The sequence below is a fragment of the Vipera ursinii genome (genome assembly GCF_947247035.1).
Source record: "Vipera ursinii genome assembly, chromosome: 15".
Taxonomy (NCBI): Eukaryota; Metazoa; Chordata; class Lepidosauria; order Squamata; family Viperidae; genus Vipera; species Vipera ursinii.
The window spans coordinates 7,310,633-7,325,319 of NC_139528.1; the positions used below are offsets into that span (position 1 = coordinate 7,310,633).

The 14,687-nt window shown below is 46.3% G+C and overlaps 1 protein-coding gene across 1 annotated transcript in view; it reads left to right on the plus strand.

Annotated features, from left to right (window-relative positions):
* Nucleotides 1-14,687, plus strand: part of LOC310647106 (neuroblast differentiation-associated protein AHNAK-like) — a gene marked incomplete at its 3' end in the record, with an annotated part of 53,509 nt that overhangs the window by 37,786 nt on the left and 1,036 nt on the right. The window contains exons 2-4 of the mRNA XM_083374080.1: nucleotides 7,961-8,057; nucleotides 11,235-11,388; nucleotides 13,681-13,868. Of these exons, the coding sequence (XP_083230206.1) occupies nucleotides 11,235-11,388; nucleotides 13,681-13,868 (342 nt within the window). The remainder of the gene's footprint in view (nucleotides 1-7,960; nucleotides 8,058-11,234; nucleotides 11,389-13,680; nucleotides 13,869-14,687) is intronic.

Consider the following 14,687-nt stretch of genomic DNA (forward strand, 5'->3'; position numbering starts at 1 on the left):
GTTTCAACCCTGAGCTACAAATATTCTCCTTCATTGATGATAAATCATTTTTTTATTTCTGAATGCTGATGATTTTATTCTTGCTTTTAAGTGTTGTTATAATCCAGGCGGTCCTCAACTTACAACCGCAATCGAGCCCAAAATTTCTGTTGCTTAAGAGACATTTATTAAGTGAGTTTTGCCCCGATTTTACAATGGATATTAAGTGAATCACAGCAGTTATTAAGTTCATAACCCGGTGATTAAGTGACTCTGGCTTCCCTATTGAGTTTGCTTGTCGGGAGGTCGCAAAAGGGGAGCCGCGGGATGCTGCAACGGCCATAAATATGAATCAGTTACCAAGATTCTGAATTTTGATCACGTGATCAGGCAAGATCCTGCAACAGTCGTAAATGTGAACAATGATCGTAAGTTACTTTTTTCAGCACTGTTGTAACTATGAACGGTCTCTAAATGAACTGTGGTAAGTCGAGGACCCCCCCTGTATTCATGTGGAGCTGATTTTATGTCTATTTGTACAGCATCCAGAATTGCTGCATGAGGGAGATGAGTGGTAGTCAGCTTGGACACGTCTGTTGTGTGTAGATCAGTGTTACTCAACTGTGCAACAATCAGCCTTTTAAATACTGACATGGCTTTTAGACGAGTGCCTAAAAGCTGTTTTTTAGGGCAAACATGTCTGTAAACGTATCTTGGCATAAAGCCCCATGCCAATTCATGCATGAGCTGTTTGGAAAGAAGGATAAAGTAAGTCTGCATGTTACTACAGGTTCCTCCGGACTATCGCCACAAATAACAGGGACTAGAGACTTGCCTGGGAAAATACATGCAAGAAGTTGCAGTGAGGTCATTTCTAGCAGGAGTTCTCCCACCCACCTAATGCTTAACATTCTACAAAAGGAGATTTTTTTCTCTAGATACAGAGAGAAATAACATTTGTTGTTACCCTGAGTTTGGGAAATAAGGCCAAAGATATATTATTTTACTTGTCCTCAGCTTAAAACCATTTATTTAGCGAGTGTCGAAAGTTACAACAGCACGGAAAAAACAACCGTTCTTTGCGCTTAACATCGTCAGCACATCCCCAGGGCCATGTGGTTAAAATCCGGGAACTTTGCAAGTGGTACGTATTTACCATGGTTGCAGCATCCCGGGGTCAAGTAATCGCCATTTACAGACCAGTTTTACAGCCAGCTTCCAACCAACAAAGTCAATGGGAGAAGCCGGATTTGCTTAACAGCTGCATGATTCACTTAACGACCGCAGTGATTTTCCTAACAAACATTTTTAATTTTAATTTAATTTTAATTCCATTTATATCCCGCCCTTCTCCGAAGACTCAGGGCGGCTTACAAGCTTAGCAGTAGCCTTCATTCTATGTATATGCCTGCTTATTAGGGCTTTCACACACACACCCAAGCGGCATTATTACAAAGTCAGCTTATTGCCCCCAACAATCTGGGTCCTCATTTTACCTACCTGGGAAGGATGGAAGGCTGAGTCAACCTTGAGCCTGGTGGGACTCGAACCTGCAATAATTGCAGACAGCTGGTGTTACTTAAGGAGGCATTAGCCCACTGCTCCACCATGGCCAAAAAATAAAAAAGAGAGAGAGAGAGAGCTAGTAAAATCAGGTGCAACTCAGTGAAGAACTGCACTGCTTAGCAATGGAAATTCTGCTCCCAATTATGGCTGTACATTGAGGAGTTGTTGTTTTTTTTAATCCCATTTATATCCCGCCCTTCTCCGAAGACTCAGGGCGGCTTACAATCTAAAGCACAAATCAATGTGCTTAGCAATAGTGCTTAGCAAAGTTACCTGCAAAGGTGGGGTTAGCACAAGACACTTGGTAACTAATGTTTACCGTACTTTCTCAGTTTGCTCAATGTATTGATCTGAATTCATGCAATGTTAGATGTTTTGTGCCAGCCATGGCAGTTACCCAAAAAGGTCATCAGATGGGAGCAAAGAGGCTTCTTTGCTTCCACTGATGGGTCAGGGGTCCCCGGCCCCTGCAGCCCCATTGGCGAGAGAGTTTTATGGTTAGGGAGGGGCTGAGACCCCCCCATAAATACCTCTGCTCAAGGGGCTGCCCTCTCTCTAGTTCTTTTCTTTTGTTCTCTCTCTCACGCAGGCATGGATGCCTCCATGCCAAGTAATTCTTTCTCTCTAATCTATCATTGAATAAAGCTTTGAATGATTGCATTCTTGCGTGATGCCTTTCACTTGGAAGCACCTTAACGATCCATCGACCTCGTGAGACCATTTCACATGCAACAGGTTAATCCATACAAGACGTTAAGCTAGCCCAGACCAAACCGTGTTGTGCAAACGACCCGATGATGAAGGATGGGTGTGTGAATGCTGCAGCCGGGAGAGGAATATTTTCTGTAAGAGCAAGACAGCCAGGGTACTTATCGACAATCCCGTGTCCTCTTGATGACACAGTCCAGCCCTGTAACTCATGCCAGCCCACCGACCCACCCTCTTTTCAGCTTTGCCAGGGCGAGGAACTGGACCGCAAGAAAAACACAAAAAAAGCGAAACACCCTTTGCTCTCTTTTCCCTCGGTAAGAATTGTGTGCCGCTAAAGACAGAGAAATTTCCTTTGTCTTTAGCGCTGAAACCTTGGAAGCTTTGCAAAAAGAACAGGAAGTCCTGGGCTGTTCCTTTGCCACCTTTTGCACAACCGTTGTTGTCTGTCTGTCGCTGATGTCTTCAGATTTCAGCTCCTGAAACTCCTCCAGATCAAACGGGCCAAGTTGATGTCAGCTGGGATTTTGCAAAGGCTTGTCTCCTCCTCCTCCTCCTCCTCCTCCTCCTCCTCCTCCTCCTCCTCCTCCTCCTCCTCCTCCTGATCAGCTTTCAGGCTTGCGCATGATCCCCAACTGCTTGGGAATGGAAAACTTTCTCGAAGACTCGGGGAAATTGGCACAGCAGGAGAGGTGGGGCTGGGCGGCTGGGGAAGGTGCCAGCCAGCGCCTGGAAAACATAGATGGTGAGCACAGCACTGCCCCCTAGTGGCAGCCACTAAAACAGGGATGTCCAACCTTGGCAACTGCTTAGGGAATTCTGGGTGTTGAAGCCCCTAAGTCTTAAATGGCCAAACTTTTGTTGTTGTTGTTGTTGTTGTTGTTAGCTGCGAAGTCGTGTCCGACCCATCGCGACCCCATGGACCACGTTCCTCCAGGCCTTCCTGTCCTCCACCATCTTCTGGAGTCCATTTAGGCTCACACCTCCCGCTTCAGTGACTCCACCCAGCCACCTCCTTCTCTGTCGTCCCCTTCTTCTATTGCTCTCAATTCCCAGCATTAGGCTCTTCTCCAGTGAGTCCTTCCTTCTCATTAGGTGGCCAAAGTATTTGAGTTTTAGCTTCAGGATCTGGCCTTCTAAAGAGCAGTCAGGGTGGATCTCCTTTAGGACTGACCGGTTTGATCGCCTTGCAGTCCAAGGGACTCGCAGGAGTCTTCTCCAGCACCATAGTTCAAAGGCCTCGATTCTTTGGCGCTCAGCCTTTCTTATGGTCCAGCTTTCACAGCCATACATTCCAACTGGGAAGACCACAGCCTCGACTATACGCACTTTTGTTGGCAGGGTGACGTCTCTGCTTTTTAGTGTGCTGTCTAGATTTGCCATGGCTTTCCTCCCCAGCAGCAAGCGTCTTTTAATTTTTTTGCCAAACTTTAAGATTCTCCGAAATGTTAGTCGGATTGTTTGGGTGGGTTGTCAACCTACTTGCACCTTACAGGTTAGTCCTCAACTTACAGTCGTAACAACTATTTGAAGTTACAACGGCACTGGAAAAAGTGTCCGTTTTTCACACTTACGACCATTGCAGCATCTCCATGGTCACCTGGAGCTTGGCAACTGGCTCATATTTTCAACGGGGGCAGGGCCGTGAGATCACCTTCTAAGACTTTCTGACAAGCAAAGTCGGTGGGGAAGCCAGGTTCACTAACTTCACAACTGCAGTGATTCACTTAAGACCTGTGGCAAGAAAGGCTATATAACGAGGCAAATCTCACTTTAACAACCGTCTCGTCTAGCATCAGAAATTTTGGGGTCAATTGTGGTTGTAAGTCAAGGACGACCTGCGTTTGAAAAAGTCAGAAATCAGAAAGTCAGAAACTTGAACAGAGGTCCGGAGTCCGGCTAGCTCAGCATTCCCTGATTGAGAGCCAGATGGGTGGACTTCAACTCCCAGAATTCCTCAGCCAGCACACCCATTGGGTAGGATTGTGGCAGATGAAACTTGCCCATCTTGAGGACCCCCAGATCCAAAAGGCCGAACTAAGCCAATTTGTGGTGGGCTGCAAGATTACCAAATATTCCTTGCGCTGCCTGGGAGGTAAAAAAAACCCCCACGCTTATATGGGACATCCTCAACGTACAACCGTAATTGAGACTGGAATTATGATCGTAGGTTGTGGTGGTCATTAAGCAGGGGAGCCTGTGAGCATGCCCAATTATACAACTTTATTTCCAGTAGTCATTAAGTGAATGTAGCAGTTGCAAAGTGAACATTGCATTCATGAAACAAATCTGTCATCCTCTGTGGTTTTTGCTGGAAATTGGATTTCACGTAGCCATGTTTTGTTGGGCAAAACATGGCTACGTGACCACAGAAGGCTCAAACAGCCATAAATGGGGACCGGTTGCCAAGCATCCAAAACGTGATGGCCAAAATAGCCCTGGGAAAGTCCATCGTATCTTGAAACAGACGCAAAGCAACTTGCAAAGATCATAAACATGAGGATCGGTTGCAGAATTACTTTTTCATCCCGGTCATGGCTGCAAAGATGGCCACTAAACGAGGCGGTTGCTAAATGAGGACTACTTGAATGGAGATTGGCGGTTGGAAAGCCAGCCATGGCGGTAGATAAACCGTGGCGATGGTTGAGCGTTTGGGTGCTTTTCCAGCCAATTGTGGCTTATTAAAACCAATCAGAGTGGTTTAAAACCAACCACAGAACAAGGTGTGAATGGCTGCCATTAATTCTTCAGTCATTAAAGTTGCTTGTTCTGGCAGTCCCTTCTGCAGAGGCAGAAGAATACAAGCTTGACATTCCTCAGGCATTTGTACCATACTTTGCATGCTTATCCTCTGGGAACAGGGACTGCCCAACCAATTTAGAAAACCACCCAGCACCCAAAGAGGAGGGGGCTTCAGTTCCCCCCCCCGTGCAAATTTTCTGGTGTCTTGCAAGCCGTGTTAGCTCAGTTCACACAACATGCTATCAACCATGTCATTTAAGATCCAGGGGCCACATTCTCACAATAGCATGAGTTTGGTGAGTTTTAAACGGGGTCAGGGGTTGGTTTTTTCCTTTCCCGGGGAGCGACGGGGTCCTGTAAACGTCCTTGTCGGAGTGAATTTAGGTTTCAACCTATTATAGAAGCTAAACATGTGATTTATCAATTTTGCAGCAAGCTGTTATCTAATTCTGGCATTCCATAATAGCAATGAATAGCAATGAAAACATGAGATCTCGCCAGCAACTAGCAGTAAAAATATTCCTGGTTTGGCACCAGAGTCTGCTGCTGGAAATGAGCAAATATTATTGTTTGATTGGTACATGTTTTTCTGCAAGGAAGGGATTTGGGTTCAGGGAAAAAAAAACTTTACTTCAGATTGGTGAGAGTAAACAGAGGAACGATCTGAGCCCCTTCACAGCACATGCTTAAATTACCTTCTCAATTATTCCACTTTCCAGTTTGGCATCGTATATTGAATCGTCAAGTAACCAAACTAAGGGGGTTCACACCACGTACTAAGCCTGAAAATTAAACTTAGTTTAACACATATGTTTTTGTGACTTATACTAATTCAGTCTCTGAGGTTTTAAGTGTCTTCAACATGGCTGCTCGGGGAATTCTGGGAGTTGAAGTCTTCAAGCTCCAAAGGTTGAAAAAAAACTAAACTTGAGAGAACAAATTGACCTGTGGGTTGCCTAGGTAGGGGGGAAAAATCCATTTTGACCTTCATCGATAGTATAGGTCAGGAGTAGTAAGCAACCTTGGCTCTTTTATGACTCGTGGACTTCAACTCCCAGAATTCCTGAGCCAGCATGGTGGAACTATGGCCCCTTCATGATTCGTGGACTTCAACTCCCAGAATTCCTGAGCCAGCATGGGGGAATTATGGCCCCTTCATGACTGGTGGACTTCAACTCCCAGAATTCCTCAGATAGCATGGCTCAGCTTGGAAACCTCTCCCTTTCCTCTCAGCATGGCTGGCTCAGGAATTCTGGGAGTTGGAGTCCACAAGTCATAAAGTGGCCTAGTCCTAGGCCAGGGGTAGGCAACCTTGGCTCTTTTATGACTCGTGGACTTCAACTCCCAGAATTCCTGAGCCAGCATGGCTCAGCTTGGAAACCTCTCCCTTTCCCCTCAGCATGGCTGGCTCAGGAATTCTGGGAGTTGAAGTCCACGAGTCATAAAAGAGCCAAGGTTGCCTACGCCTGGTCTAAGTAGTCCTCGACTTACAACAGTTTGTTTATTGACTGTTCAAAGTTACAACAGCACTAAAAAGTCTGAGTTAGGACTCTTTTTCACATTTATGACCATCACAGCATCCCCGTGGCCATGGGATCAAACTTCTGATGCTTGGCAACTGACTCGCATTTATGACGGTCGCAATGTCCCAGGGCTTTGTGATCCCCTTTTGCGACCTTCTGGCAAGGAAAGTCAATGGGGGAAGCCAGATTCACTTAACAACCGTGTTATACTAACAGCTGCAGTGATTCACTTAACAACTGTGGCAAGAAGGGTCACAAACTGGAGCAAAACCCGCTGAACAACTGTCTCACTTATCAACAGAAATTTTGGACTCGGTTCTAAGCTGAGGACTGCCTGTAGTGGAAACTGTATTGTCACAAAATCAGCTGAAGCTATCTCTCCTTTTCTGCCCAGCATATGTCAATTTGATGTGGCTTTTTTGACCCTAAGAATTGATGCAAAGAGTAAGCGCGTGTTCACGATGACATGTAAACTTCAGAATCCTTATCGAATATTAATGATTAATAATTGCTTGATATTTTTTTATTTTTTTTATTTTAATTCCATTTATATCCCGCCCTTCTCCAAAGACTCAGGGCAGCTTACAATCTAAAGCACAATGTGCTTAGCAATAGCCTTCATTCTATGTATATGCCTGCTTATTAGGGCTTTCACACACACCCCAAGCGGCATTATTACAAAGTCAGCTTAATTGCCCCCAACAATCTGGGTCCTCATTTTACCTACCTCGGAAGGATGGAAGGCTGAGTCAACCTTGAGCCTGGTGGGACTCGAACCTGCACTAATTGCAGGCAGCTGGTGTTACTTAAGGAGGCATTAGCCCACTGCGCCACCAAGGCTCTTGATATGCATATATAGGGGTGTTTTCTGAATTGAGACCGTGGGATGCTGACAATCTCATTCTGGTGACATGTAAACATTAGCTGTAGATGTATTTTCTTAGGGAGAAGGCCAACCGATCATTGGGAATTGAGTGTGTCTTTTGTGCAGCCAGCTGGTTTTAGCGAGGAATGTGCAAGCTTTCGAACCACACAGCACGCTTTGTTAAGCTGATTGCAAAAGCTGCCACTTATAAAAGCATTTTGTGTCTTTTACAATCTTGGGGGGGGGGGAAACCAAACTGTCAGGTTGTCCATAGAGATATCATGAGGAAATATTGGTACACTTCAAACTTACTTGTGCAGATATGGAGGAAATATTTCTGCTTTTTAATAGGAAAAGAAAGACGTAGAAGGGGTTGTTAGGAAATAAAAGCCGTCACCTTACAGAGTATTGGCACCATAAAAAAAATGAATAAAATAGTAAAGGTACAGTAAAATAGTGAAATAAAAGCTGGCACAACAGGCTGCCAAGTTGTGTGCTCGGTAAAATTCTGGCATTCAAAGTTTCAAAAATATTTGAGAGTGATTTTATTCACCGGAAGTTTTAATCTCTTTCCTAGGTTGTGAAGTTGGAACGAACATATTACCAAAAGGATTGGCAAGTGAGAAGTACTGAATTCCTGGGGCGGATCCTACCTGGAGCAAAGTCCTAGCAAGGTTGGAGACTTGTTCGGCGACTCATATTTCCCTCTATCTTTTAGAAACAGCAGTCCTTGACATGACCACAATTAGGAACATAATTCCCGTTGCTAAGCAAGGAATGAATTGTGAGTTGTGCTTCTTAAAGTGGTCAAGCTGAGGAACACGGCTCCAATCTACCGTCTTGACAAACAAAGTCAAACAGACTCACTGAACAGTGAATTTGCAGTGATTTGATTAACAAACAACCATAGCAAAAAAAGATCATAAAATTTATGATTATATATGACTATTTACAGGGACGCGGTGGCTCAGTGGGTTAGGACGCTGAACTTGTCGATCGGAAGGTCGGCAGTTTGGCGGGTCGAATCCCGAGTGCCGCGTAGCAGAGTGAGCGCCTGTTACTCGTCCCAGGTTCTGCCAACCTAGCAGTTCAAAAGCACGTAAAAATGCAAGTAGAAAAATAGGGACCACTCTGGTGGGAAGGTAACAGCGTTCCGTGCGCCTTTGGCGTCTAGTCATGCCGGCCACATGACCACGGAGACGTCCTCGGACAAGCGCTGGCTCTTCGGCTATGAAACGGAGATGAGCACCGGCCCCTAGAGTCGGAAACGACTAGCACGCATGTGCGGGGGAACCTTTACCTTTACCTTATGACTATTTACAACCATGCGGGCTAGGGAATTCCGGAAGTTGTAATCCACCCATCTTAAAGTGACCAAAGTTGAAAAAACACCAGATTAGAACACTTTTTTTAGGTACTCTGTAATTGTAATACATTACCCTGGCAAATTGTAATTTCTATCCTTAATGAATTTAATTTTTCAACACATTCCATCGGCGCATGTTGTGGATAGGTTTGCTGGCCCGTTCAAATGCTTAAAAGGCATTTATCCAAGTGTCAGCACCTAGCGAACTCTGGTTGATCCAGAAACGTTCATCAAGGTTGAAACCTTGTTTGTACTCGGATCGAAGGAATCCCAAAGCTATGAGTTAGACGGGGAAATCAGGGAAGAATCGTGAAACTGGTGTCAAACGTGGCTCAAAGGGATCTGATGCCGACTGCTGAGCAAATGCGAAAGCTTTTGATTTTTGCAAACAGGAAGAGCTATGCACCTGTGTCAATCTGCAGCACTTCCCTAGCTATTGAGCAAATAATGAACTGGTGCAAAATAAAGGCTTTTTGGGGGAAAAAATAGTACTGGCTGCAGAATGCAGAAATTCAGCTTAGGGTTCACAAGCAAAGTTTGCCCAACATGCTAATCTCAACTGAGATGGATGTAGAGTAGTGTGGTTGTGCTTTCTGGCTTAGCATATTGTGGGAACCAACCCCCTACTTTTGTCTTCTCGTGTCATGTTTCCTTAATCATCAGATGAATCCACAATCCAAGTAGGCCTCGACTTACGAACATTCGTTTTGTGGCTGTTCTAAGTTACAATGGTGCTTGCAAAAGCTGGCTTACAACCAATTCTCATGCTTACAACTGCCGCAGCATTCCCTGCAGTCACACAGTCAGAATTTGGGGGCTTGGGAATCGGCATATATATATATATAAATTAGAAGAATGAATACACACACACACACACACACACACACACACATATTTATTTACGGTATTTGTTTTTATATACCGCCCTTCTCCCGAGGGACTCGGGGCGGTGTACAGAGTAAGGTACAGTTAAACAATAGTAAAAAACGATAGTAAAAACAAATGAAACCCCAAGAGCTATCAGGCCAGGCCGGACTGCTGGAACAGGAAAGTTTTTAAGTCGCGCCGGAAGGTGCGAAGGTCGGGGGCCATCCGGATTTCGGTAGGCAAGCAGTTCCAGAGGGTTGGCGCACCCACTGAGAATGCCCTCCCCCTGGGGGCCACCAGCCGGCATTCTTTGAGCGGTGGCACCCTGAGGAGGCCCTCTCTGTGGGAGCGCACAGGACGGAGGGGTGTTGACGTTGGCAGAAGGTGCTCCCGTAGGTAATCCGGACCCATGCTATGTAGGGCTTTGTATGTCATTGTTAGCACCTTGAATTTCACTCGGGAGGCAACCGGAAGCCAATGCAGCTCACGGAGGAGAGGTGTGATATGGGAGTATCAGGAGGCCCCCAAAAGTGTTCGTGCAGCTGCACTCTGCACCAGTTGAAGCTTCCGAGTGGCTCTCAAGGGCAGCCCCATGTAGAGAGCGTTACAGTAGTCAAGGCGGGAGGTCACAAGTGCATGGGTGACTGTACGTAAGGCATCCAGGTCCCAAGCTCCCAAATATATATGTAGTCCTCGACTGAAGTTACAACGGCACAAAAAAAAGTGATTTATCACCATTTTTCACACTTATGACCGCTGCAATACCCCCATGGTCCCGTGATATGCATTTGGATGCTTGACAACTGATTCGCATTTATGACAGTTGCAGCGTCCCGGGGTCACCCGATCCCCTTTTGTGACCTTTTGACAAGTCAATGGGAGGAAGCCAGATTCACTTAACCATGTTCCTAATTTAACAACTGCAGTGACTCACTTAACAACGGTGGCAAGAAAAGTGGTAAAATGGGGCAAAACTCAACAAATTTCTCACTTAGCAACATAAATTTTGGGCTCCATTGACATCATAAGTTGAGGACTACCTGTATTTTATGATGGTTGCAGTAGCCCATGGTCACATGATTGCCCTTTGTGACCTTCCCAGCCGGCTTCAACAAGCCAAGCCAATGGGGGAAGCCAGATTCTCTTAATGGCTGCGTGATTCACTTAATAACTGGAGTGATTTGCTTAACAACTGTGGCCAAAAAAGGTCATAAAATCAGCCGCAATCCCAAGATGGCTCACTTAACAACCACACTGCTTAGCAATGGAACTTCTGGCTCCAGTTATGGTCAGTCAAGGACTACCTGTGTTTTATTTTGTGATGTATTTTATGACGTGAACACAGATAGCTATGTTTTGTTCCCCTGGGTTTAAATAGGCGGCGTGAATTGAATTGTGAGGTCACTTAGGGCCCTGTTGCGACTTTAACTGGCATCCACACGAGACCCTTGGTGAGAAAATAGGACCGAAAAATTAAAATTATTTTCTCTCTATAAACCGTTACACTTCAAGCATCGGATCACTTTTCAGAGCTGTGCCAGTTTGACTACACCTTGAGTAGGATTTCTCATTTCTTTAAAGCCTGGGAGATTTACAGCTTCTTGTTTTTGTGCCTAAGATGGAGAAGGAAGAAGACAGTACGCGGGAGATCTTACTGCCTGATTGGCAAGACGGCTCTCATGGTATTACCATCAAGGAAACGGATGAAGGTGTCTTCGTGAAGCAGATCCAGCAGGACTCGCCGGCCGCCAAGACAGGAATTGTACAGGAAGGTTAGTGAGACAATCTTGGGGCCTCTGCAGGATAAAGGAATAACTTGAGTTGGAAGGGATCTTCTTGTTGTTGTTGCGAAGTCGTGTCCGACCCATCGCGACCCCACGGACAACGTTCCTCCAGGCCTTCCTGTCCTCTACCATCTTCTGGAGTCCATTTAAGCTCACGCCTCCTGCTTCAGTGACTCCATCCAGCCACCTCCTTCTCTGTCGTCCCCTTCTCTTGCCCTCAACCTTTCCCAGCATGAGGCTCTTCTCCAGTGAGTCCTTCCTTCTCATTAGGTGGCCAAAGGATTTAAGTTTTAGCTTCAGGATCTGGCCTTCTAAAGAGCAGTCAGGGTTGATCTCCTCTACGACTGACCGGTTTGATCGCCTTGCAGTCCGAGGGACTCGCAGGAGTCTTCTCCAGCACCGTAGTTCAAAGGCCTCGATTCTTTGGCGCTCAGCCTTTCTTATGGTCCAACTTTCACAGCCAGGAAGGGATCTTGGAGGTCTTCTAGTCCAATTGCCTGCACAAGCAGAAGACCCTATACTATTTTGGACAAATGTCCAATCTCTTCTTAAGAGCCTCCAGTGATGGAGCATCCACATCTTCTGGAGGCAAGCTGTTCCACTAGTTAATAGTTCTCAGGAAATTTTCCCTTAATGCCAAGTTGCTTCTCTCCTTGATTAGTTTCCATCAGTTGCTTCTTGTCCTGCCTTCAGGTGCTTTGGAGAATAGGTTGGGTCAACCTCTTCTTTGTGGCAGCCCCTCAAATACTGGAAGACGGCTATCTTGATGTCCCCCCCCCAGGCCTTCTTTTCACTTTTCACTTCATTGCAAATGAAGCATGTTTATTAAGCGGTGATAGAAAAGGTTGGATGTTCTTAGATAGTCACAGATCAATTCCACTCCTGCCGTTCTTGTAGAAACGTTACTTTGGAGCTTCCATCATTCCCAATCAAGCATGGTTAGAGGACTTCTGAAGGCAGGACAAAAAGCAATGGGTGGACGCTTGTTAGAGGGAGATTCAACTGGAACTAAGGAGGAATTTCCTGACACTGAGAAGGATTAGTCAAAGTTTGCCTTCTGTAGTTGTGGACCTTCAAGAAAAGATTGGACATCCATTTGCCCGGGATGCAATAAAGTCTTCTACATTGAGCAGAGGGTTAAACTAGAAGACTTCCAAGGTCCCTGCTGTATATTTTATCTGTTTTGTCCATGTGTGTGAGATGACACTCTTACCAGTGGAATGACACTTGTGTCATTTGGTCACCGCAGTATAAAAAAGATGTTGAGATTGTAGAGCAGGGGTGTCAAATTCCCGGATGCGTCATCCGGAAGCCGCACTCACCCCATTGCCAGCAATGGCAAAACCATCCCGATATGTTGCGCAACGTCACATGATGTCATGAGTTTGACATGTCTGCTCTAGAAAGAGTGCAGAGAAGAGAAGAAAGCTGATTAGGGGGAGGGTGAAGAATGTCTAGGAATTGGGTATGATCAATTTAATGAAAAGAAGGACTAGGGCTGACATGACAGCATCTTCCAATATTTGAACGGTTGTCCCAGGGACGAGGGAATCAGCCTATTCTCCAAAGCACCTGCGGGCAGGGCAAAAAGTGGAAACTTATCAAAGAGAGAAGCAACCTGGAACTAAGGAGAAATTTGCTGAGAGGGAGAACAGTTAATCAGCGGAACTACTTGCCTCCAGAAATTGTGGGTGCTCTGTTGTTGGAGGCCTTCAAGAAGAGATTGGACATCCATTAGCTGGGATGGTGTAAGGCAGCGATGGCAAACCTTTTAGAGACCGAGTGCCCAAACTGCAACCCAAAACCCACTTATGCATCGTCGGGTGCCGGGTGGGCGTGGCCCATTGGGTGGGTGTGGCCCAATGGGTGGGCGTGGCTACAGTGATAACGGCAGACTGGGTGGGACTAAAATGTTCAATCAACTCCAACTTTGCGAGATTTTTTTTTCCCCGTGAGAAGTTGAAATTGATTGATGGTTTGAACCTTTTTTTTTTTTTGCACACGGCGGCGGAGGCCTAAAGCGAAAAGGTTTTATAAAACCCATCTGAAGGCCTAGGACTGGGGCGACGGCACGCGTGCCCACAGAGAGGGCTCTGCGGGCCACCCGTGGCATCCGTGCCATAGGTTTGCCACCACGGGCATGGGGTCTCCTGCCTTGAGTTGACTAGAAGACCTCAAAGATCCCTTCCGACTCTTCTGTTATCCTTTCGACCCTTCCCCGATGTCTTTTAGAACTCTTCCTAACCTAACAACCGAATCCTCGCCTTTCTCTTTCTGCAGGAGACCAGATTGTGAGCGCCACCATCTATTTTGACAACGTGCCCTCGGGGGAGGTCACGGAGCTTCTTAAAAATGTGGGTCATCACGCGGTGGGCCTGCGGTTACAGAGGAAAGGAGACCGCTCCCCGTTGCCAGGACAGGCTGGTTCCTACGACGTATTTGCTCCAAAGAGCCCAGAAATTGTCTTGGTGAGTATGTGTGAAATGAAGAATGGAAGAAATGCCGATGTGTGGAATATTTCAGGAAAACCAACAATCCCAGCTTCCCTATTGATTTTGGCTGCCTTGCTTAACTCTAGGTCCGTGCTGGCGAACCTACGGCACGCGTGTCACAGGTGGCACGCCGAGCCCTCTCTGTGGGCACACGCGCGCCATCATCCCAGTCCTAGGCCTTCAGCTGGGCTTTATAAAACCTTCTCGCTTTAGGCCTCCACCGCCGTTTGCAAAAAAAAAAAAAAAGGTTCAATCCATCAATTAAAAAGTTCCATCAATTCCAACTTTGCAAGAACTTTTTTTTTCCCGCGAGAAAATTTCAACTTCTCGCGGGGAAAAAAAAGTTCTTGCAAAGTTGGAATTGATGGAACTTTTTAGTCCCAGCCAGTCTGCCGTTACCACTGCAGCCACGCCCACCCAAAGGGCCACGCCCACCCGGCACCCGATGATACATCAGTGGGTTTTGGGTTGCAGTTTGGGCACTCGGCCTCTAAAAGGTTCGCCATCGCTGCCCTAGGTCAAGGGTGCTCAAGTTTGAGATTGAAGTAGAACTAAGGCGAAGTTTCCTGAGAATGAGAACAATTAACCAGTGGAACAGCTGGCCACCGGAAGTTGTGGGTGCTCCAACACTGGAAGTTTTTAAGAAGAGACTGGACAGCCACTTGTCTGAACTGGTCTAGGCTCTCCTGTTTGAGCAGGGGGGCTGGACTAGAAGGCCTCCGAGGTCCCTTCCCACTCTGTCATTCCGTTACGGCACCCGGGGTACGATTAGCAAGAGCATTAGAGGTCCAGTTT